A 25,555-nucleotide genomic window follows, 5' to 3' on the forward strand; every position below is an offset into this window, starting at 1 on the left:
TGCAGGGATCCCTTTAGCCACTCCATGTGAAAACTCAGAGGTCATCAGGGTTCCAGCTCCTACACTACCAGGGAGGCTGATCCGATGAGACCCCTGTTCCCCTTCCAAATCAGCCTAAACACATTTGAATGGTTTGGTCTAAGGAAGAGAGGAAGCATGTGCAAAGAGGGTAGGGAGTAGGGTGCTACACAGATACAGAGGTGATAAAGGCCCCATGATCAAAACTGTCAGCAGAAGTACTCACAGCCGTCCACAAAACATTCCCCGGATTACTCTCTGAAAGTTCCCTCAGTTAAACACAGGGCTCGTTTTCCCTTTAAAAGATCACACCTTTTGCATCGAGACATTCAGGATCAAAAAAGGCAAAAAAGCTTGAGCATCCATTTGAACAATATCCTTTCCGTCTTCTTTAGCGTAAAAGCCAAACTATGAACTACAAGGCCGGACATCATCCATGCCCTGGCCCATCACCTCTTGCATCTTGGGCCTCACCTCCTACCCCTCCCCCTCTTGCTCCCATGGATCCACCTCTGCCACCCTGACCTCCTGCTCTTTCTTCAATACAGCAGGCACGCTCCAGGCTCGGCACCCCAGCACTGGCTGCCCCTCTGCCTGTAATGCTCTACGCCCCAACATTCACATGGCCTGCTTTACACCCTTCAAGTCTTTGCTCAAAAGTCACCTTTTCAATGAAGCCTTCCCAAGATAAACATCTCATTTCCCCCATCCTTGTTTATTCCCCCCTCCTTAGTAATCATCAGCTAATAACCTATTTATCTTGTTTATTATGTCTTCCCTACCAGAATAAAAGTTCCAGAAAGGCAGGGACTTGTCTGTGTCCTTTAACAGTGCCTGGCATATAGTAAATGCCCAATACATATCTGTTGAATGAATAAATGATGCGGGTAGCAAGATAGCACTAATAAGCTAATAGGACGCTCAGAGAGCTTAGGGTCTATTATCACACACCACACAAAAGCTAATCAACTAGAGTTTATTTCAAGAACCTATGTGCAAGACCAGCATCACACAAGAAGGAGTCCAAGAGGCACGGGGGACTACTCACCTGTACAGAATGACTGCCAGCCAGGTACCAGTGACTCGGTGACATTCCCCACCTGTGTGAAGATCTCTACGGTGTATGAGGAGCCAGGTGTTAACTCGGTGACTGTAGCATAGGTGATGCCGATGTCTGTGACTATTTGTGTGGCCTTGCTGGAATTTCCATCCTGCTCAATTAGAAGGCGGTAGGTGTACCTCAAAGAGGCTTCATCAAAGTTCTGCCAGTTTAAGGTTGCTGCTGTGGTGTTGGTCCTTACTTCAATGTTGGACACATTGCTGGGCCCTTAGTTTTTTAAAAAAAAAAAAAAAAGCATGGATTAGCATGAACCATTTTATTATTTGCATGTAAAATTAGCCAGAAAATTCATTAAATTTAATTTAATAAAAAATAAAAATAGTCTGGCTCCTTTTGGGAAAGAATAAATAAAGCTAATATTTGCTGGATTCGAAAGATGGAACGCTTCCCAAAAACGACATTCAGAAAATAATTATACAGATTAAATCTCAAAAGAATGAAAGTTTTTCAGGCTTCTCTTAATACTTTAACTGAAATATATTTTCAAGATGTAATTTCTATCTGTTTTTGAAATATGATTAACGAAAGAGAAAAACATATGAAAAAGACATTATAAACTACCATTTCTACCATATACTTAGGTCAAATATTACCAAAGTAGTTCCCTCACTTTTGCATGCAAAGCGCCTCATTTGGGCTGCAGCTTCCAATGCCAACATGACAGGGTGACCCTCCTCTAGTCTGTATTCCAGACTAGAGGATGAATAGCCATGTTTTCCATGCTTATGGGATCCCTTTCTGCTTCAGAAGACAATTCAAAGTTCATATGGCTCAGCACCAAGTGCCCTAAGAGCACAGAAGAACATTTGCTGAGGCCGATGTTTCCAGCTTACACAGTTTCACATTCTACCTGGAGCCCAGAAACACAAGAGCCTCTTATTCCATCATTTAACCAGTGCTTACTTCCCATCCTCCAAGTGAAAGGGAGAATACTCCCTTAGGAGGGTGTTCTAAGACACTTACGTGTGTACTGTGCGGTGAAGTTGGAATTCCCTGGGCAACCGTTCATTTCTGGGAAGATTGTGATGTTATATAAGGTGCCCGGGATCAGGCCCCCGAGAGTGATGGCTTCATGAGAACTATTTGTCTGGTTAGAGCTGTGCTCAGACTGTATCACTACACAGTAGATGTACCCAGTAACATTGTCTGTATTCCGCCACGCCAACTGCATGTCGGTTGTGGTGACATTGACCACATGGATATCAAACACTGCACCGAGGTCTGGTCAGAGGAAAGGAAGAAAAAAGGAAGTCTATTAATGACCATCATAACGTCCAGCTTTATTCCAAAGAGTCTGACAAGAGAACTTGCTCTTTGGCCATCAAACCCTCAAATGAGTTCACGTAGGGCAAACTCTAAAACTTAGGGGAGAAACACACACACTCAGTTCTTTCAAGAATTTTGGCTCTTCTGTAACACAGATGAACTTACCAGCTTATCCTATCAGTTTTCTGGTCTTTTGCTTTTGGCATAGAGATGCCCCCTTCGGGGGTCTTCTGGAGTGGAAATCATGGTCAGTTTCTTGAGCTGAGTGCTAGGGACCAGATGGGTGCTGTTTGTGAAGATTCATCAAACTATGCACTCAGGATGTGTGTGCTTCTCAGTATGTGTACTATATCTCAATAAGTAGTTTTTTTTATTCGTTCCCTCAAAAGAAAACATCTTTCTATAACATAGACAGACATACTGAAGAGAAAAACTGAAATAGAGTTGACACTGAGTGGGAGTATCTGAGGCTGGAGTGACGAAGGGAAAAAGCGCACATGCCCTCCATGCTCAGAGCTGGGAGTCAGAACTGATATCACCCAGTGAGTCCTCTGGGTTCTGTATTCGGATCATCTCACCTCTACACACTGAACCAGCTGCAATATGAATGCACAGATCCCGGAAACAACTAGATAACAGGACCTCTTTCCTGCCCTTGCTTACAAAACTTTTCTCTCTTTACCCAGTAACCAAGGTCACCTCTAAAGAGGCAAGTTGAGTAGATAGGGGACAAAAGAGGGGAACATTTTCACTGTAAAACCCTTTGTAGTTTTTAAAATTTTGTACCACATGCATGTACTATCTGCTCAAAAATTAATGTTTAAGTAGGTTCTCCTTAAAGGAAGGTAACTGAGGATCTTCTTTCCCTACCACCGGATTCCTGATGTTAAAGGGATTCCACAGAAGGAAGACCATGAAAGCCAGCAGTTCTCTATAAACATAAAAATAGTAGAAACAACCTAAATATTCCATAAAAAGGGAAGGGCTATACATACATTGTGATCTGGCTACAAGAGGAAATAGTCTGCAGCCACTAAAAACATGAAAACCGGGCTTCCCTGGTGGCGCAGTGGTTGAGAGTCCACCTGCCGATGCAGGGGACACGGGTTTGTGTCCCGGTCCGGGAGGATCCCGCATACCGCAGAGCGGCTGGGCCCGTGAGCCATGGCCGCTGAGCCTGCGCATCCGGAGCCTGTGCTCCACAACGGGAGAGGCCACAACAGTGAGAGGCCCGCGTACCGCAAAAAAAAAACAAAAAACAAAAAAAAACAAATATGAAAACCATAACAACTATAGGAGGGAAGTTATGATATATATGGAGTTAAAAGAAAAAGTTCAAATACAAAATAAAATAATTCATATAATAATTACGGTGATATAAACTAAACATATGACCGTGGACACAGATAGAAAAGGAATTCAGTTGGGTTAGAAAAGTGGAGTTATTTTTGTTTCCCTGCCTTTTTGTGGTAGTAAAATACACACAACATAATATTTATCATTTTAACCATTTTAAGTGTACAACTCAGTAGCATTAAATACATTCACAATGTTGTGTCACCATCACCATCATCTGTACCCAAAACATTTCATCATCCCCAACACGAACTCTGCTCCCATGAAACAACAACCCTCATTCCTCCCTCTTCCCAGCCCCTCTCTTCTACCGTCTGTCTCTGTGAACATGCCTATTCTAGGCATCTCATATAAGTGGATTCATACGGTAGTTGTCCTTCTGTGTCCAGCTTCTTGCACTTAGCATAATGTTTTCAAGATTTATCCACACTATAGCATGTCTCAGTACTTTGTTCCTTTTTATGGCTAAATAATATTCTATCGTACGAATATACCACATTTTGTCTATCCATTCCTCTGTTGATGGACACTTGGTTGCCTCCACCTTTTAGCTATTGTGAATCATGCTCCTATGAACATTGGTGTAGAGATAACTGTTCAAGGCCCTGCTTTCAATTCTTTTGGAAATATATATACATGTAGGAGTGGAATTGCTGGGTCATACGGTATTTGTTTCCCTTTTTCAAAATTGCCTTTAATGCTGTTACATTTATTCTCCCCAATAATAATGAACGTTGGTCAATAATAGAATGGTAATACCCTAAGAGTCTAGTGCCTTATCACAGCTCTTCTTGATTTCCATTCAACCGGACAATTATAGGCAATAGTACAAGAGATGCCTTCTCCTTATGAATAGACTTAAATTACTTTTGCAGCTGCACCATATCAAAGTACAGTCCACACTCTGGTTAAGACCTCAGTCTTCAAAGTCAGACAGAGGCCAGTTCACTACCTTGTCACCCTGGGCCAGTTACTTAAGTTCACAGAGTCCCCATTTCCTACTCTATAAAATAGAGATGATAATAGTCCCTACCTCATGGAGTTGTGTTCAAAATGTTTAAGTACAGGATGACAGCCCAGCCATTTGTAGACCCCTAGTACATTATGTTATTATTACATTAAATTCTGGTCGTTGGCAAGTCATACGATATCAAAGGGACCCCACAATGGTGATGCCTTTACCATTAGCAACATTCTCAAAAAGAAAGAAAAAAATATATGTTGATACTACGACCCTACCTCAAAAGTCTAATCTGAAATTCAGACTTGAAAAGGAATTACTGCACTTCATCTGAGGGATGCATTTTAGCAGTTCCCATATTTTGGAAGCAGATCTTCCTAGTAGCTATCAGTGCTTAACCCAACCAACAGAGTTGAAGAAACCTACACAAGAAGAATCTCAAGAGTCCAAATGACTTCACACATGGCTCAAGGAATCAGTCTCATTTCTTTATTCCTCCCTTCTGTGGAAAAGATTTCAATTCTCTTGCAATCAAAGATCAAGGAATACTGTATGTTTTCTAAGCTTTCCCAAAAATTTCATTTCAAAATTTAAAAACAATAATGAGCAATAGTTTTCATGAAATATTTTTATCAATATCAATACGCCTCATAGAACTAACAGAACTACTGTATCACAATGTTGTTTATGAAAGACTATAAATAATCTACCTGTCCAACAATAGGGGAGTAGTTAAATATTTATAAACTTTAGGGTTTCAGGACCCCTTTATCTTCTTAAAACTTATTAAGGCTCTCAGAGAATTTTTATTTATTTAGGTTATATTTATGTATGCTGTAATAGAAAATTTTTAATGAGGAAAATATATAAAACATAAGAATACACGAGCATGCATTCCATTAGCCAACAGAAAAAATGATTTCATCCCATGTCACAGAGCATCTAGAAAACTCCACTGCACACTCATCATGAGAGAATGAGAGAGAAGAAGGCAAATAGCATTCCAATATTATTATGATAATAATACTTCACAGGGCTTCCCTGGTGGTTCAGTGGTTAAGAATCTGCCTCCCAGTGCAGGTGACACAGGTTCAAGCCCTGGTCCGGGAAGATCCCACATGCCACAGAGCAACTAAGCCCGTGCGCCACAACTACTGAGCCTGCGCTCTAGAGCCCGAGAGCCACACTACTGAAGCCCATGTGCCTAGAGTCCGTGCTCCACAACAAGAGAAGCCACTGCAATGAGAAGCCCTCACACCGCAACAAAGAGTAGCCCCTGCTCACCACAACTAGAGAAAGCCCGCAAGCAGCAACAGTAACCCCACTCAGCCAAAAATAAATAAATAAAATAAATAAATTTTTAAAAATAATAATAATACCTTACAGACCCCCCTTGAAAGAATCTAGGGGACTCCCAGAGATCCCTGGACCACACTTTGAGAACCACTGATCTAACCAAGGGGTCAGCGAACTTTTTCTATATGGACCACAGAATGAATATTTTAGGTTTTGCAGGCCATTTATTCTCTGTGGCAACTATTCATTTCTAGCACAAAAGAAGCCATAGACTTTATAGAAAGAAATGAGCATGGTTGTGTTCCAATAAAACTTACACTCTATAAAAAAACAGGCAGTGGGCCAGATTTGGCCCATGGGCCATTTTTACCTGCTGACTCCTGATTTAGACAATGGAATGCCAGGCAGGTATTAAAATTATCCTGCAGAGAAGGAAAGAAATCATAAAGATCAGATCAGAAATAAATGAAAAAGAAATTAAGGAAACGGGGCTTCCCTGGTGGCGCAGTGGTAGAGAGTCCGCCTGCCGATGCAGGGGGACACGTGTTCGTGCCCCAGTCCGGGAAGATCCCACATGCCACGGAGTGGCTGGGCCCGTGAGCCGTGGCCGCCGAGCCTGCACGTCCAGAGCCTGTGCTCCGCAACAGGAGAGGGCATAACAGTGAGAGGCCCGCGTACCGCAAAAAACAAACAACAAAAGAAGAAATGAAGGAAATGATGGCAAAGATCAATAAAACTAAAAGTTGGTTCTTTGAGAAGATAAACAAAATTGATAAACCATTAGCCAGACTCATCAAGAAAAAAAGGGAGGGCTTCCCTGGTGGCGCAGTGGTTGAGAGTCCGCCTGCCGATGCAGGGGACACCGGTTCGTGCCCAGGTCCGGGAAGATCCCACATGCCGCGGAGCGGCTGGGCCCGTGAGCCATGGCCGCTGAGCCTGCGTGTCCGGAGCCTGTGCTCCGCAACGGGAGAGGCCACAACAGTGAGAGGCCCGCGTACTGCAAAAAAAAAAAAAAAAAAAAGAAAAAAAGGGAGAAGACACAAATCAATAGAATTAGAAATGAAAAAGGAGAAGTAACAACAGACACTGCAGAAATACAAAGGATCATGAGAGATTACTACAAGCAACTCTATGCCAATAAAATGGACAACCTGGAAGAAATGGACAAATTCTTAGAAATGCACAACCTTCTGAGACTGAACCAGGAAGAAATAGAAAATATGAACAGACCAATCACAAGCACTGAAATTCAAACTGTGATTAAAAATCTTCCAACAAACAAAAGCCCAGGACCAGATGGCTTCAAAGGCGAATGCTATTAAACATTTAGAGAAGAGCTAACACCTATCCTTCTCAAACTCTTCCAAAATACAGCAGAGGGAGGAACACTCCCAAACTCATTCTACAAGGCCACCATCACCCTGACACCAAAACCAGACAAAGATGTCACAAAGAAAGAAAACTCCAGGTCAATATCACTGATGAACATAGATGCAAAAATCCTCAACAAAATATTAGTAAACAGAACCTAACAGCACATAAAAAGGATCACACACCGTGATCTAGTGGGGTTTATCCCAGGGATGCAAGAATTCTTCAATATACGCAAATCAATCAGTGTGATAAACCATATTAACAAATAGAAAGAGAAAAACCATATGATAATCTCAATAGATGTAGAGAACGCTTTCGACAAAATTCAATACACATTTATGATAAAAAAAAAAACCCTCCAGAAAGGAGGCATAGAGGGAACTTTCCTCAACATAATAAAGGCCATATATGACAAACCCACAGCCAACATCATCCTCAACGGTGAAAAACTGAAACCATTTCCACTAAGATCAGGAACAAGACAAGGTTGCCCACTCTCACCACTATTATTCAACATAGTTTTGGAAGTTTTAGCCACAGCAGTCAGAGAAGAAAAAGAAATAAAAGGAATCGAAATCGGAAAAGAAGAAGTAAAGCTGTCACTGTCTGCAGATGACATGATACTATACATAGAGAATCCTAAAGATGCCACCAGAAAACTACTAGAGCTAATCAATGAATTTGGTAAAGTAGCAGGATACAAAATTAATGCACAGAAATCTCTGGCATTCCTATACACTAATGATGAAAAATCTGAAAGTGAAATCAAGAAAACACTCCCAGGCTTCCCTGGTGGCGCAGTGGTTAAGAATCTGCCTGCCGATGCAGGGGACATGGGTTCATGCCCCGGTCCGGGAGGATCCCACATGCCGCGGAGCGGCTGGGCCCATGAGCCATGGCCGCTGAGCCTGCGCATCCGGAGCCTGTGCTCCGCAACGGGAGAGGCCACAACAGTGAGAGGCCCGCGTACCGCAAAAAAAAAAAAAAAAGAAAACACTCCCATTTACCACTGCAACAAAAAGAATAAAATATCTAGGAATAAACCTACCTAAGGAGACAAAAGACCTGTATGTAGAAAATTATAAGACACTGATGAAGGAAATAAAAGATGATACAAATAGATGGAGAGATATACCATGTTCTTGGATTGGAAGAATCAACATTGTGAAAATGACTCTACTACCCAAAGCAATCTACAGATTCAATGCAATCCCTATCAAACTACCAATGGCATTTTTCACAGAGCTAGAACAAAAAATTTCACAATTTGTATGGAAACACAAAAGACCCCGAATAGCCAAAGCACTCTTGAGAAAGAAAAACGGAGCTGTAGGAATCAGGCTCCCCGACCTCAGACAAAGCAACAGTAATCAAGACAGTATGGTACTGGCACAAAAACAGAAATATAGAGCAATGGAACAGGATAGAAAGCCCAGAGATAAACCCACGCATATATGGTCGCCTTATCTTTGATAAAGGAGGCAAGAATATACAGTGGAGAAAAGACAGCCTCTTCAATAAGTGGTGCTGGGAAAACTGGACAGCTACATGTAAAAGAATGAAATTAGAACACTCCCTAACACCATACACAAAAATAAACTCAAAATGGATTAACGACCTAAATGTAAGGCCAGAAACTATCAAACTCTTAGAGGAAAACATAGGCAGAACACTCTATGACATAAATCACAGCAAGATCCTTTTTGACCCACCTCTTAGAGAAATGGAAATAAAAACAAAAATAAATAAATGGGACCTAATGAAACTTAAAAGCTTTTGCACAGCAAAGGAAACCATAAACAAGGCGAGAAGACAACCCTCAGAATGCAAGAAAATATTTGCAAATGAAGCAACTGACAAAGGATTAATCTCCAAAAGTTACAAGCAGCTCATGCAGCTCAGTATCAAAAAAACAAACAACCCAATCCAAAAATGGGCAGAAGACCTAAATAGACATTTCTCCAGAGAAGATATACAGATTGCCAACAAACACATGAAAGAATGCTCAACATCATTAATCATTATAGAAATGCAAATCAAAACTACAATGAGATATCACCTCACACTGGTCAGAATGGCCATCATCAAAAAATCTACAGACAATAACTGCTGGAGAGGGTGTGGAGAAAAGGGAACCCTCTTGCACTGTTGCTGGGAATGTAAATTCATACAACCATTATGGAGAACAGTATGGAGGTTCCTTTAAAAACTAAAAATGGAACTACCATACGACCCAGCAATCCCACTACTGGGCATGTACTCTGAGAAAACCATAATTCAAAATGAGTCAGTACCAAAATATTCATTGCAGCTCTATGTACAATAGCCAGGACATGGAAGCAACTAAGTGTCCATGAACAGATGAATGGATAAAGAAGATGTGGCACATATATACAATGGAATATTACTCAGCCATAAAAGGAAACAAAATTGGCTATTTGTAATGAGGTGGATGGACCTAGAGTCTGTCATACAGAGTGAAGTAAGTCAGAAAGAGAAAAACAAATACCATATGCTAACACAGATATATGTAATCTAAGAAAAAAAAAATGGTCATGAAGAACCTAGGGGCAAGATGGGAACAAAGACACAGACCTAGTAGAGAATGGACTTGAGGATACGGGGAGGGGGAAGGGTAACCTGGGACAAAGTGAGAGAGTGGCATGGACATATATACACTACCAAATGTAAAATAGATAGCTAGTGGGAATCAGCCACATAGCACAGGGAGATCAGCTCGGTGCTTTGTGACCACCTAGAGGGGTGGGATAGGGAGGGTGGGAGGGAGGGAGACGCAAGAGGGAAGAGATATGGGGACATATGCATATGTATAACTGATTCACTTTGTCATAAAGCAGAATTAACACACCATTGTAAAGCAATTATACTCCAATAAAGATGTTTAATAAAGAAAAAAAATTATCCTGCAGAAATATTTATGCTAATAGGGAAGAATAGTCACAATAAACTTGAAATGAAAAAAGCAGATAACACATGTACAGGATTTTAATATTTGTTAAAATATATATACACACACACATACACACCTTTCTATACCTTAAAATTCTAAAACATCACACATCAAAAGCTATTAGTTATTATCTCTGGTTGTTGGTTTACATGTGATTTTTCTTTTTGCTTGTCTGTATTTTATATAATGAATATGCATTGCTGTCATTATAAATTTGTTTAAAAGTTTTTCTTAATTAAAAGAAAAGCAATATTTGGAAAATTTGACATTTATAAATTATACTGATTTCCGTTAAGAAACATGACTGTTTCTCAGAAAATACAACCTATTTGCTTACCAGTTGTGTTGTAAACTGTTTGGGAATCCCCTCTAGTCCCATTTGGTCCTTGTGGAAATATGTCAAAACGATACTTGGTTCCAGGGTATAAGTCACCAATGACAATACTTTGTTCGGTGGTTGTTTGACATTCTCTAACTTCATTCCATGTGATATTTATCTCAAAGAAATTAGAGTCATTGCTGTTCCATGCTAAGCCAATTTCCCTTGTGCTGACACTTGTCACTCGAAAGTCAGAAACTGGACTGGGGGCTGTGGGTAGAAAGTAAATGACTAGATTAAGAATCTATTTCTCCAGTAGACAAGGGTGACTGAACCTCACAAAATATTTACAATGAGATTAAACGTACACTTGGGACACCCAACCTCTCTTTTTCTCTTTTTTGTATTATCACCTACAACACAAGCCCCTCAGAAACTCATGTTTCTAACCAACAAGAGAACACTTGGCCCCAGGAGTGCAGAAACTGGTGTTTAAGTTGTACAAAGTCATTCAAAGGAAATGAGAAGAGGCATAAATTCTCGTGGGTCAAGGGCTCAGGCACTGGAGGACCTTGGCCACTGCTGGCTGCCTATGTTGTATACATTACTTAGCCTTCCTGAGTCTCTGTTTAAGGAAGTGCAGCAGAGGCTGCTGTTGACCCCCAAAATCCATTCCCCCCTCCATTTTCCTTAATCATACACTCCCAGATTCTTAGCAGTGTACGTGGCTAATGGAAAGAAAAACTACATTTCCCAGCCTCCCTTGCTACTAGGCTAAGTTCTGGCCAATGGGATGTGAGTATAAGCACCATATGGCTCCTAAGAAGCGTCCTTAAAGGATGGAGCATTACCTTTTATCCTTCCTCCTTCTTGTAACTGGAATGTGGGTGTGGTGCCTGGAGCTCAGGCTGCCTGGCTATAGAACCAACAATGTGGCAGTGGCTGCAGCTTCCTGATGCCGGGACGGCAGCTCAGTACATTCCTGGAGCCAAAAACTACAGCCAGGGCTGCTGACAGTGACACAGTTGGGGACTCCCTGGATGGGGAGTTCTGCACCCTTAGGCTGGGAGTCATTTCTGGGTCCCAGCCTAGAGCTGCACCCCATATGTTATGAGTTGAGTTGTGTCCCCTCAAAATTCATATGTTGAAGTCCTCAGAATCTGATTATATTTGGAGGTAGGATTTTTAAAGAGGTGATTAAGGTAAACTGAGGCCATTAAGGTGGGCCTAATCCAATCCATTATGACTAGTATCCTTATTAGATTAGAGGGAACTATATTCAATATCCTGTGATAAACCATAATGGAAAAGAATATGAAAAAGAATATATTTATGTATAACTAAAGCACTTTGCTGTACAGCAGAAATTAAACACAACACTGTAAATCAACTATACTTCAATAAAATTTTTTTTAAAAAAAGAGGAGATTAGGACACAGACATGCACAGATCAAAGGAGAATCACGTGAAGACACAGGGAGAAGCCGGCCATTACAAAGCCAGGAAGGGAGATCTCAGAAGAAACCAAGCCTGAATCACCTGATCTCAGACTTCTTGCCTCCAGAACTGGGAGAGAGCCGATTTCTATTGTTTAAGCCTCCCAATCTGTCGTACTTGTTATGGCAGTCCTAGCAAACTAACACACCAGCACTTCCAATGATTCTGTAAACCCTCAGTTCCCAAGATAAGATCCTCTTCAGCTTAAAATAGCTCATGGTTTCTGTTTCTCGCAACTGAGCGGTAGCTAACCATCCCATCCTGCCTAGCATTGGGCTTCTTTTATAATGAGAGAGAAATAAACTCCTCTCTTGGATACTTGGGGAATTTGTTACTCACAGGAAACCTGATCCTATTAAACAGTAAAAAAAAAAAAAAAAAAAAAAAAAAAAAAAGTAAAAGGTGAAGAAAAGAGAGCAGATTTCATTTACTCCAAAGACCCAGTCAGAAGACGTTTGTAAGAATGCCTAAGGTGTGCTTCTTGGAAAGCAACAGACACTCGAATAAAGTATTCTGGTGGGATGAGCCCTGGGTCCAAAGCCAGGCACCCCTGGGTTCAAGTCCCTGCCCTGCTGCTTACCAGCTCTGTGGTCTTGGGCAAACTCTTCAGCTGTGCTGAGCTATAGTCTTTTCATCTGTAAGACAGGGATCCTAACACTTACCGTGAAGACCACTACAATACATGTAAAGCTCCTGGCACAGTGCAATACCGATATTACTATATTATTACATTACTACTCTACTGGCACACCATTATTGTTTTAATTATTGGACCGTCCTTGGAACAGAATGGTTTTTATTTGCTGCCTAACATCTTGTCTTTAAGAGACAGCTGGATCAGAAGAAAGGAAAGACAAGACATAGCTGTGTCCTATTTCCTTATAATGTCAGCATCCAAAGGACAAAGGGACATGAATAACCAGGTTCTTTTTGTCTCCGTGTATCAACTTGCTCCCTGTCACTAGCACACTAGAATGGCTGTCACCAGCACAGGCTGGAGCTGAGAGAGCCCAGCTGTCTGACCCCACCTCTGACACTCACAAGGTTTGACACCTGTCCATAGCATCTCTCTCGGCCTTGGCTTCCTCATCCATAAAATGAGGCCAGTGCCATGTCACAGATTTGTGAACATTAAATGAGACCGTGCAAGGAAAGCCCGTCACGCGATGCTGGACGTGTGGGCAGGGTCAATCAATGGTCACCGTCCTAAGATCACACATCCTGAAGGTGGTAAGAGTCCCTGTGGACCCACAAGGTGAGCTGTGCTTTCCTCAAGGGCCGGAACAGAATTTGTCTTGTATCTGCACCTGGCGCATAGCAGGCAGGCAAGAAAGGTTAGCAAAGCAATGAATGGACTCACGGGTGTACACTTGGAGAAAGCCTGGTATGCCCTCAGAAGTGTTGTCAAGGAAAGGCCACACTGTGATGTTGTATAACGTGCTTGAGCTGAGTGAGGTGATGACTGCATGAGTCTCACGGACAGTGAGATTGAAGGAATCTGTCTCGCCAGCAACTTGTATCTGGTAGGTATAGACAGAAGATGACTCATTCTCATTAATTTTCCAGGTCAGGGTCAAGCCTGTGGCACTGATGTTCACAACTTCGATGTCAAACACCTGACTGGAATCTGCAAAGACACAAGAGGAGTTAAAAACCACCAGAACGGCCAAGCCAGACAGAAAGAGACAGAGAGAGTGAGAGAGGCTGTCATCAAGGAACGTCATGTAATCTAAGAAACGCTCTGAGCGATTCTTCCTTCCTACTCTACACCATTTAACGCAACATACCTGAGTGTAGGGCGGTCCCAGCAAAAGTCAGGCAGCATCTTCAGTGAAGAAAACAACCTGGCCAATTGCAACTGCATAGTTACTCTACGTTCTTCTTGTGAGCTGACTCTTAGAGATGCGACAGACACCTCAAACAACAACATGGACTCTACACATGCCCCTCTAGGTGCTGGGTGACCCCAAAAGGTCTCAAGCATACATCCATCCAAGAATGAACACTATACTCTACATGATCAAGTAAAGATCACAGACTTTCACATGAGACAGGTCTGGGTTCCAAGGTCAGCTCTACTTGAACAGGCAGGTGGATCTTGGGAAAATCACCAAGCTCAGTTTCCTCATCTATAAAGTCAGGATAATAATCCTAACTCAAGAAAAGATAACACAAGAGTGCTAGTTATTCACCACTTGCCCATCCCACTCTCCTAATCCACCCTCTGTCCTTCTCCTGCCTGCTCTGTGCCCCGGGGAGGCTGAGCCCTGTACCTTGCATCACTGGGGCACAGGTGGAGGGTAGAGTCTCTGCCAGGTGGCCTGGGACCAGGTTCCACCAGTGAGCGATAGGGGCAGGCTACTGGGGGGCTGGAGGAGAAAGCAGTTGGCGTCTCTCCTCACTGCCTCCTGCTCTGGGTCACCTGTTCTGACATAGCTGTGTCCTCCACTGCCCCAGCCCTCGCTCGGCTCCAGAAACACCATCTCCTCCCCCTTACTCTTCAGCCTTGGAGGTGATTTCCTATCATGACTAGTCTCAGGCGTCTCAACATCCTCTGATGGTGTCCTTAACTCCATCCCACCTAATTAGTCACTTGAAAAGTGCCTGGTACCATACATGGATGTGTATATGTGTGTGTGTGTGTGTGTGTGTGTACACATGAGTATACACACACATATACATACACACACAACACAGAGAGGGTTAAGGCTATAATATAATTATTATAATAGTATATATTATATAATATTATTATTTATTAAGCACTAGGACAGTCAACACAAACCAGGCTTTGTGTATATCCACATGACCAAAAGCCAAAAATGCAATCACTATTACTTTAGTTCCACTCAAATCACTTTAAAAAGCAGGGAACCCCAGGTCCACACTAATCCACAGGCCGCTTTTAGCAGGATCAGGCAAAAAAGGCCCTCCTCTGGATGGCTCTGCTCTGGGGTGTGTGGCTTGGTGAAAGACCCAGAGACTACATTCCAGCCCCACTCACCTCCCTGCACAAGCACCTTGTAGGTAGGACAGCCCCACCGCTGTCAATGACACCCCTGGAGGAGTCCCTTCGCCCCCTCCCTCCTCCCCCAGCCAAAAATTGCCCCCAGGTGTCCTATAGCACCTCCTCCCAGCCCCTCCAAAAGAGAGAGCGGCTCTCAAAACGTACATATACCATCTCTCTAGGAAATGAATCAACCCCTCCAGAATGATCCGAGTCCTTGAGATGTTACCTAGTCCCAGTGCCTCTCCACTTTCATACCTCCGTGTCCATCATCTGCACTTTCACTCATGACGTTTCCTCAACGGACATATCCTCCTCCTCCTCCTCTCCATTTATCCAAATCCTATCCTCCCTTCAAAGAAAGTTCAGATCCTCCCTGTAGAAGAGGCCTTCCTTGGGGATTTAATATTAAAATCAGGCTCCAGCCTTCCCATGTCCACAGCACTTAGTAGGCAACTATAGTGCACAGTGACCATGGGTTGCCTATGCAGCATCCAAGTCTCTCTTCCAAAAGGCATCCCAATCCCCCTTGTAGGGAGGAAGTGCCTGTCACCCATGTGGAAGCTGGAGGGACAGTGGCTCCCTTCCCCAGCACAGCCATCTAGAAAGCAACAGGACACCCTCTCCACCCTAGAATCCTGAGGGAGTGTCACCAGCTCCAGCATGGACCAGCCCTCCAGAGTCTCCTGGATGCTAGACTGTTTTCTGTCCTTGGTCCTCCAGCCTCCATGCTTACTCCCTCCATTCTATGGATCTGTGACAGCCTTTCAGAACAGATATATTTTGGGGGTTTGTTTGTTTATTTGTTTTAATTTTTATTGGACTATATTTGACTTACAAGTATGATGGTTGTGTTAGTTTCTGCTGTACAGCAAAGAGACTGTCATATATAGAATAGAGATATTGTTGGATAAGATAACCCGAGTCAGTCAGTGTTCCCTGCACGCAAGCCCCCAACAGCTGCAAGGCTACAGCATTTGTTCCTGAACCCACAGAGCCTGACCGTGTGCTTTCCCACGTATGTTTGCCTTGATTCCCCATCTATACTGCAATTCCCTGAGGGTAGGAACCATTCTTTACCCCCTCATCAGCACCAATCCAAAAAGTCTCTAAAACTGCTCAATTAACAGAGTGGGAGTGCTGACAAATTATAGGTAGAAAGCAGCAATGTGCATGTCAGCAAGTATCAGAGGAAGGTCAGTATGCCTTCCAAGTTCAGGCCAAAAAAGGAAACTCATTTTCTTCTCTCAAGGGGAAAATACTTAACCAATATGGACAAAATGAATATCAAGTTACAAGAGAAAAACATTATGCCAGTTTGTCTCGTTGGCCAGTAATGCAGAGCTATGAAAGAAAGAATGAGGTAGCCCCTAGCATCTGCACATGGTAGCTGTTCAAGGAAATGAGCAGCTACATTGTCATGAGCTCAAGGAAAGAAGGGTCTTGGCCACAGAGTTAAGAAGCAACTCACTGGATCTGCTCTGTCCAAAACCTCTTCCAGAAAACTCTCTCCTGCAACAAAACTACTTATGAAGCAAGAGATAACTCCGAACCAGAATCACAGAAGACAAACTTTGTGCTAGAAAACTCTGGCTGAAGCTACTTTACGAAATTCAGCATACTTGTTTTAAACTCTGTGGCGCGGGGCTGTCCTTCGGTACCATTTGCTGATCGAGGATAAACAGTGGCCTTGTACTGTGTGTCAGACTTTAACCCAAAAAGCAGGACTTCCGTGGTGTCTTGGGGCAAAGAAGGGTCAGAGGACGGGGCTGCAGGTTCGACTCCGTATTTGTACCCAGGGGCAGTGGGGCTCCTGGGTGGCTGCAGAAAGCGGTCTGTGTTGCTGGCATCTGTTTCAAACACAAAAGGCAAAGACATGACCTGAGACAGAAGTGCATCCCTGTCTTCTGTCAGCGCTGGTGCCCTCCCCACCGTAAGACGACCCATCAGACAGTATCCACAGCTGGGACTCCACAAATACCTGTTCCTTTCCTCCCCCAGAGATACACATGCTCCTGAAAGGGCCCTGATTTGGGGGTTTGGTGAGGTTTTTTGCCTTTTCTTTTTTTTAAGTGGGGTATAGTTGTTTTACAGTGTTGTGTTAGTTTCTACTGTACTACACAGTGAAACAGCTGTATGTATACATGTATCCCCTCCCTCTTGGACCTCCCTCCCACCCCCCCTCATCCCACCCATCTATGTCACCACAGAGCACGGAGCTGAGTTCTCTGCGCCATGCAGCAGGTTCCTACTAGCTATCTGTTTTACACATGGTAGTGTATATATGTCAATCCCAACCTCCCAATTCATCCCACCCCCTCTTCCCCTCCACTGTGTCCGCACGTTCGTTCTCTGTGAAAGGGTCCTGATTTGGGGCAGGTATTTCACTTTGTACTTTTAGCCCAGGTAGCACCGCAGATATTTGTGCTTCTCTCTCCAACTCAGCGATTTGCATCTCTCCCCAGCTTCCTTCAAGAAACCATCTTCTCCCACCCAACTCCAAACATGGATTTCCAGGACAACCTCATGATTCACACTTGGCTAAGCAGAGCCCACTCAAGGAATTCTTTCCCTGGACCAGTCCCCTGCTGAGAGAGGGTGAAACAAGCAGAACTGCTGAACCAGGAGAAAGTTGGTAAAAAGAAAGAAGCAGGAAAGAGAGACAAGAGTCACCTCATCTCTTCTTTCAAGGCCTTGCTGCCCCTGGTGGGGAAATATACACGAGCCAAGAAGTTGCTCTTTTAGTCTAAGCTATTTGAAGTCTGATTCTGTCATCTGCCATCAAGAAACCTGACACCTACTTTGTACATCTGTTTCCTTATGTGTAAAATGGGGATCGAGTACTTGTTCTCAATTCACAGGGTTACCCCTGAAAATTCTGTGAAGTCTGCAAATGACTACTCCACTGTCAATGCAGACGACATCTGCTAGATTTGCCTGATAAGCAGCCCTTTTCTCAATGGATGCGGTTAAGTTCCTCCCGTGGGCCTAATTGGGTTAACACATCTGTTATCTATCCAACCGAAAGTTTATGAAGCTAAAGGGCCCAGCTACTTTCCTGGATGCCAGACTCCAAAAAGTTTCAAAACCCACTATGCTGACCTGTAAAATAAGAACATTTTCCCCTCCTTCCTCACTCACTCGTGGAGGTCAAACTAAAATGTGGAGAAGACCTCTATAAATTCTAAACTCCTCACAAATTATAAGAACAATTTTTCTTAACTGTAAGTTACTGAAAGTCAAAACCACCAAGGCAGATCAGAAGCCCACTTTTGTAACTCACCTAAGCTATTTTCTGTAACCAGAGGGTCACTCTGTGTCTTATTTGAAAGAAACAGGGTGAACTTGTTTTGAATCCCTGAAATATTGACTGCTAAGTTTTGAGACGACTCTTGGCTTTCTTCAAGGAGCATCCGGCAGGTGTCAGTGAGGTTATCATTCTTCCAGGTAAGAGCAACATGCGTCACACCCACGAAGACAACACGAAGACCAGAAACGGGACGAGGCTCTATTTTAAAAACACACAGTGGGCACTGATGGAATAAGATACTTGTAGTCACCTTTCATTAAGAATGACTGGGGAGGGCTTCCCTGGTGGTGCAGTGGTTGAGAGTCCGCCTGCTGATGCAGGGGACACGGGTTCGTGCCCCGGTCCGGGAGGATCCCACATGCCGCGGAGCGGCTGGGCCCGTGAGCCATGGCCGCCGAGCCTGCGCTCCGCAACGGGAGAGGCCACAGCAGTGAGAGACCCGCGTACCGCAAAAAAAAAAAAAAAAAAAAAAAAAGAATGACTGGGGACATTGATGTTTCAATGTGACCCACTAAAAATACTTCCTTTATATCAGAGTCTGGTGCAGTTCCATCATTTCACAGCAGGGAGAAAACTTATCATTATGCAGAAAAAAAGGAGAAAAGAATAAACCTTAAAGCCATAATTTTTTAGGATCTGAACTGTTCCCCATGACAGTTAATTCCAACAGTGATCTGATACTCTTCTCAATTGCCCTTTTAAACAGCAGCATTTAATATTTGTTTTAGATATCAGGAATAAGCATCTAAAAAAAGTGATCATTTGCTACATCTAAAGGTCTCAATTCCAGATAATACAAATAATATTTCACAGTATCAAGACATTTCAACTAAGACCCTCTTCCCTGTATTCCAACCCCAAGGGAAATTTTCAGAAGATTTCCGGTCTATACTATCCCCCCTCCGTTCTTTCTATCACTTTACTTGACTGGTTGTGACATAAACCAAACCATTTTGGCCAAGATGACGTCCACTGCCTTCAATCTTGAGATAAGAACATGGAGATTCAGAACAGAAGGGTGACTTGCCCAAGAATGCACCCTGCTTGTAGCATCAGGGAAACTAGAACCCAGGGCTCCAGCTTTAAGCATATATTGATACAAGCACAGGCGGTACTGCAGACAGATCCACAACCCTGCTTGAGGTGGCTGAACTCAGAGACACTGGCCTGGATGACTGTAAGGCACCATCCAGCTCTGAGGCGAGCTGATCCATCCTGCAATTCTGTTCTTCACGTCAAATGTTTCTGATGCAAAGATTTCTACATTGGGTCACACATTTCTTTAAAAAAGACACGTGCAACACGAATAAAGCAGCCAGCTCAACGATCTGGGTAACTGTAATGAACACCACTGTACCACAGTGCTCTGGAATCAGGCTGCTGGCTTCCCACTACATGATGGCTCAAAAACTCTGGGAGCTCAGAAGAAACTTAACTTCTCGGCATTACCATTTCTTCCACTGTAGCCCTCGGGGTTCCTGTGAGGACACCCTGATGTATTAAGGACACCTAAGCACATGGTATGCGCTCAGTAAACAGTAGCTGATAAACACAGCCTTGACCTTGGGGGCTTTAAGGTGGAGTGAGGATCCTTGGTTCCTGGGTTGCGGGCTCCTGGCCACCTGGCCACCTCGCCTTTCCTCTAGTCACCAACTCTGTATCACCTTGTCCCATCAGCATTTCTAAATTCTGCCTCCTTCATTCTCTTCTATCTCCTCTCTGCCCTCTCCTTCTTTTCCTCTCTCTCTCACAATACAGCAAATCTTTACTGTGGGTTTCTGTTTTCTCTAAAACTGCTGAGAACCTCCAGGAGGTTTCTGAAGGTACCTGTGACACTGCATCCCTGTAGCTCCTCTCTCTCCAGTTCTTTTTACTTACTGGGCATCTGGGCAAGATTTTATTTAAAGAAATAGTTTCCAGGCTTAAAAAAAAAAAAAATGTTGAAAACCACTGGTTTAGCATTGGCCTGCTCCGTGTGCAGAAGGCGCTGTGCCAGGCGGTCACTTCACACCATGGGCTCAGGAGGTCAGCTTTCCACGGCCTTCACCAGCCAATGAGAGCGCACCCGACACAGGGTGTGATCAGAAAACCAACACAGGACCTCTTTTTTAAATTGTCTATTCTTCTCAGCTTAAAAAGAGCGTCTCATCTGTTTTTTATATTTTTGGTTCTTTTCAGCTTAAAAAAAAAAAAGCTAAATTTGCAGCTGTAACAGGTGGCTCAGGGTACTGACATCTAAACTAAATAAAAATCTAAGTTAAATAAGAGTCACTGGACTCTTAGTTCATTTGAAACACATACTCCTCTATAAAGTATATCGAACTTTCATGCCCAACAGAAGCTCCCAGGAATATAAATATAGCATCAACTTCCCTGGGGAGATTAAAAGAAGCCTAGTAATTACCAACAACATCAAGACACATTTCTTTTTCTTTTTAAAAATAATTAATTAATTAATTAATCAATGTATTTATGGCTGTGTTGGGTCTTTGTTGCTGCGCGCAGGCTTTCTTTAGTTGCGGCGAGCAGGGGCTACTCTTCGTTGTGGTGTGCGAGCTTCAGTAGTTGTGGCATGCGGGCTCTAGAGCGCAGGCTCAGCAGTTGTGGCACACGGGCTTAGTTGCTCCGCGGCATGTGGGATCTTCCCAGATCAGGGCTCAAACCCATGTCCCCTGCCTTGGCAGGCAGATTCTTAACCACTGCGCCACCAGGGAAGCCCAAGACACATTTCTAACGGGTCTCCGTTCCCAAGTCTTAGCAGAAAAGTAAGTATTAATCAATAATAATGAAAACAATTTTAAACCAAACAGTTGGAAATAGCTAAAATATCCCAAAACACACAGGACCTTAATACTGAGTGATCCTGTCACCTGAACTCCTGGGCTTGAAACAATACAGAATCTTTTCTCGTCTTCCACAGTTAATGAAAATCAATCTCTTTCCAGCAGGCAACTTGAATGGGCAAGGCTCTAGGATACAGGACAAGAAGGATGGTTCATGATCATTCCTGGGAGCTACTCATCTTACCTAATGTGGTATCTCCTGAAGTCCCATTGCGTCCTGGACTTGAGTATGTGCTGTTACCACCTGTTTGATTTGCAAGACTCATCTGCCCATTTTCCATCTTACTCGTTATTCCAGCTGTGTCGTTTTCCCAGGTTAGGGTCACACTGGTTGGACTGATGGTAACAGCTTCTGTAGGACTGGGTTCTATTTTAATATTGTTTCCCAAAAAAAGGAAAGAAAAAGATTATATTATATTTCGGAAAGAAATGTAAGAGTAGGGACTGCTCTGTACGTCTACTTTCCAGAAGTGAATTTTGCACCCGTAGAATTTCATTTCTCTGTATTTGCCTCCTGGACTTCCCTCCAACAAAATACATTTAGATTCCCATATATACATGTATGCATGTGTGTTAGTGAAACAGAAGGCTATAAAACAAAGATAAAAATAACAGAGGGTGGCCTTGTTGGCCATGACTTGAACATGGAGCTAAATCTGTACAGAAGACCTGAGACGCAAAATAAGTCTATCTCCTGATTCTCAGAAAACACTGTTTATGGAGAGGCATATACAGTGCAGAAGCATGTGATAACTTTTTTTCCAAACCCAGATATTAGGAGGAAGCTCCACAGTTCTCTGGCCTAAAGATGGCCTAGGACAGAATGGCATAAAGAGAAAAGAGCTGGTCTTGGAATGCAGACCTGGATGTAAAGCACTGCCCTGCCCCTTAGCTGTGTGACCTGGAATTAGTCCCTTAAAACATCTCGGTCTCAGGTTCCTCTGCTGACAGCTCTTAAACACAGAGGATTATTATTAAGGCACCCTGAAACTGTAAACAAAGTCATTGGATTTGGACATTCACAAATCAGGGCTCAGAGTCCAATCCTGGTGGCCACTAGCATGTGATTGTACTCGAAGTCATCTCACTGCTCTGAACCTCACTTCGTCATCTGTCAAATTGTAGATGTACAGGATCTTAACACAATGGAAGCCATGATGGTTATTAACAGTAACTAAAACTTCAAAATGGATGCATCCTAATTACAGTCTAGATGGAGGAGTAACAACTAGAAACAGAAGTTACCCTTATTGCATAGGCAATAAGGCCTTTCTCAAGGACCCAGGGCCTTCTCCCAGAAGCATAAAGGTGGTACAGGTAACACCACTTCAGCATGCATGTGGCCTTCAAATGACAGCATGGAGAGTGTGCCTGACCTGGAACCTGGGAGATGCAAACATTAACCCAATCAAAGAAGAAGGGCAGGGGCTTCCCTGGTGGCGCAGTGGTTGAGAGCCCGCCTGCCGATGCAGGGGACACGGGTTCGTGCCCCGGTCCGGGAAGATCCCACATGCCGCGGAGCGGCTGGGCCCGTGAGCCACGGCTGCTGAGCCTGCGCGTCCGGAGCCTGTGCTCTGCAACGGGAGAGGCCACGGCGTTGGGAGGCCCGCGTACCACAAAAAAAAAAAAAAAGAAGAAGGGTAGGAGAGAAAATAAGAGAAAAGAAAAGGGACCAGGCACAGAAGGATCTGGTGGCCCACAATTCAATAAACTTCATGCCAGAAAGCCCCTCAGACTTGAACCTCCACTTTATAAAGTAACCAGTTCACAGTGTCACAGTAGCATTCTGGCAGGTTATTTATCACTGTGGTGCCATTTGCAATCAGCAGTGATGATGGTGGTGAGGATACTGATAAAACAATAGCCACAGTTACAACATGGGAGCAGCAGGAACAGCAGCAGTCCTATTCTGGGTGCTGGCTGGGTCCCAGGCACTGCGCCAGGTGCTGTGCACACATTTTCTCATTTATGCTTCACAACAACTTCCTGAAGAAGGCTGTGGCACCATTTTAAAGAAAGAGAAATGTCAAGAACTAAATTTGGTTGATTCATACAGGGATTCTGTTTATACAGGGAAAGATTTTTAAAAAGCATTTGTGTGTGTGTGTGTGTGTGTGTCATACCACATGGCTTACAGGACCTTAGTTCCCCAACCAGGGATTGAACCTGCACCCTCAGCAGTGAGAGCGTGGAGTCCTAACCACTGGACCACCAGGGAATTCCTTAGAAAAGGAAGTTCTTAACTTTCAATAGTTCAGCAAAGTACATCTTAAAATATCTTTTAAAAATATGTGTGTGTGTATGTATGTATTTTTGGTAATAAAGATGAAGAAATTGAGGTCTAAGAGGACCAATGACTAGCCCCAGGTCATACAGTGAAACACTGACAGACCCAGGAAGCAAACCTGGGACCTTGATTCTCAGTCTGCACTCTTAACCACTACACCATCGCAGTACTGCTCAAACATGAAGACACTGACATTCTCTAAAACCCACAATCCATCCCAAAAGAAAAGTCTCACTCACGTATTTGCACTTCTTGGCAGCAGGTACTAGAGCCATTTGAAAAGGTAAAAAGATAGTGCAGCCCAGGAACCAGCCCTGAAAATGAAGTCTTCCCATCACTGTCTGCTCGGGGAAACTGCTGACTCTGGCCACTCACATCTGTTACATTTATCACTGAAAAGTTTCCTAGTGCCTCGATAGATTGAATCTCACTGGTTGTAGATGTGGATTCAACCAGATGGCAGCGGGTGCCTAGAACACAGGAAAAGAAGAACGAAATGCAAGCTAATAAAATGGCACCTCCCACCATACACCAGCCACACAACAGACTTTTTTATTATAATTTTTAAAACGCATCATAGTTCCCTCATCTCCCTTTCCCCACTTTACACTATCACCTCTACACACAGATGTCTTCTTCTCTTGCACCAGTGATTCAAGCCTGCACAAGGAACCTACCAGTTTACTTACCAAACTGATTAACAAGGAAGAAAAAGCAATTGTAGAACTCTTTCTATTGTTTGCACAGGCTTTGCATAATTACTGTTATTAACTGAGCTTTTCTTTATTAGAAGGTTTCAGCAAGGTCTGCCCCCTTTGTATGGCACCGTGAGAACATTCTAATTATTTTATCTCTATGGTTCACAGACTTTGAGATTTTACCAACCAGGAAAAAAAAAATAGTCCTTGAATTTTGAGGACAGACAAAAGCAACCAGTTTTTATTTTTTCAAAAACGTACATTAAAAAATTACCAAATACAGGGCTTCCCTGGTGGCGCAGTGGTTGAGAGTCCGCCTGCCGATGCAGGGGACACGGGTTCGTGCCCCGGTCCGGGAAGATCCCACATGCCGCGGAGCGGCTGGGCCCGTGAGCCATGGACGCCGAGCCTGCGCGTCCGGAGCCTGTGCTCCGCAACGGGACAGGCCACAACAGTGAGAGGCCCGCATACCGCAAAAAAAAAAAAAAAAAAAAAAAAATTACCAAATACTATTAATTTTATTTCTTATAGAAATAAATAATTTTATTTCTTAAAGAAACGAATTATGATCCAAAAAATTGGTAAGGACATAATCCCAGAATAAACGGTGATTTCAACTGAATATATTTAGTTTCATAAAAACTTATTATACTGTCCCTGTTTTTCTCATTTTACTATAGACCTGGGAGGACTTCAGTGGACCAGCAACTGGGATTCAGCCCTCCACGTGGAAGCAAAATATCCAGGAGGCTACGTCTGGTTTTCCAAAGGTTATGCAAAACCTGTACACCATTTTAAAAATCATGTGGTAATGTAGCAACACAGGAAAATAATTATGGGATAACAGTACATGAAATAAATATAAAAGATACTGCATTATGAAAACTAAGTGGTTTTTTTTTTTGATCACCTACAGATGTAGGCTAGAAAAAAAATCACAGAAAAATTATTTTTTTATTTGTCAGGATTGCACAAATAAAAAATTTTTTCTTTCACTTGCTGTTTTCACCCTCACCCCACTTCTAAAGAAAAATTGGAAACTAAGCAAGTTTTAGCAAATCAGCATTTTCTGTGATTTTCACGTTGAGGTTAGTGTTGCTGTGTCCATCGGGGGGCAGTAGCGAACAACACAAGAGTGGAATGGGAAGTGGTACTTACAGTCACCTGTACACACGATCTGTAACAGAAAAAGAAAACGGAAGTCAGCAGATTCATTCAGCCACAGCAAATGC

At 43.2% G+C, this 25,555-nt stretch overlaps 1 protein-coding gene across 2 annotated transcripts in view; it reads right to left on the reverse strand.

Moving 5' to 3' along the window:
- PTPRJ (protein tyrosine phosphatase receptor type J) overlaps positions 1–25,555 on the reverse strand; it is a 185,167-nt gene that overhangs the window by 33,361 nt on the left and 126,251 nt on the right. Inside the window, exons 2-10 of one of the 2 annotated variants that reach the window (XM_082627245.1) lie at positions 25,482–25,500; positions 23,865–24,095; positions 21,523–21,705; positions 18,469–18,693; positions 16,808–17,035; positions 13,539–13,805; positions 10,700–10,951; positions 2,102–2,359; positions 1,067–1,345 (exon numbers count right to left, since the gene is read on the reverse strand). In XM_082627245.1, coding sequence (XP_082483371.1) covers positions 1,067–1,345; positions 2,102–2,359; positions 10,700–10,951; positions 13,539–13,805; positions 16,808–17,035; positions 18,469–18,693; positions 21,523–21,705; positions 23,865–24,095; positions 25,482–25,500 — 1,942 coding nt within the window. The remainder of the gene's footprint in view (positions 1–1,066; positions 1,346–2,101; positions 2,360–10,699; positions 10,952–13,538; positions 13,806–16,807; positions 17,036–18,468; positions 18,694–21,522; positions 21,706–23,864; positions 24,096–25,481; positions 25,501–25,555) is intronic. The other variant, XM_082627246.1, reaches the window with a different exon arrangement.

Source organism: Mesoplodon mirus, assembly GCF_964341445.2.
Source record: "Mesoplodon mirus genome assembly, chromosome: 7".
In the NCBI taxonomy this organism is placed as follows: Eukaryota; Metazoa; Chordata; class Mammalia; order Artiodactyla; family Ziphiidae; genus Mesoplodon; species Mesoplodon mirus.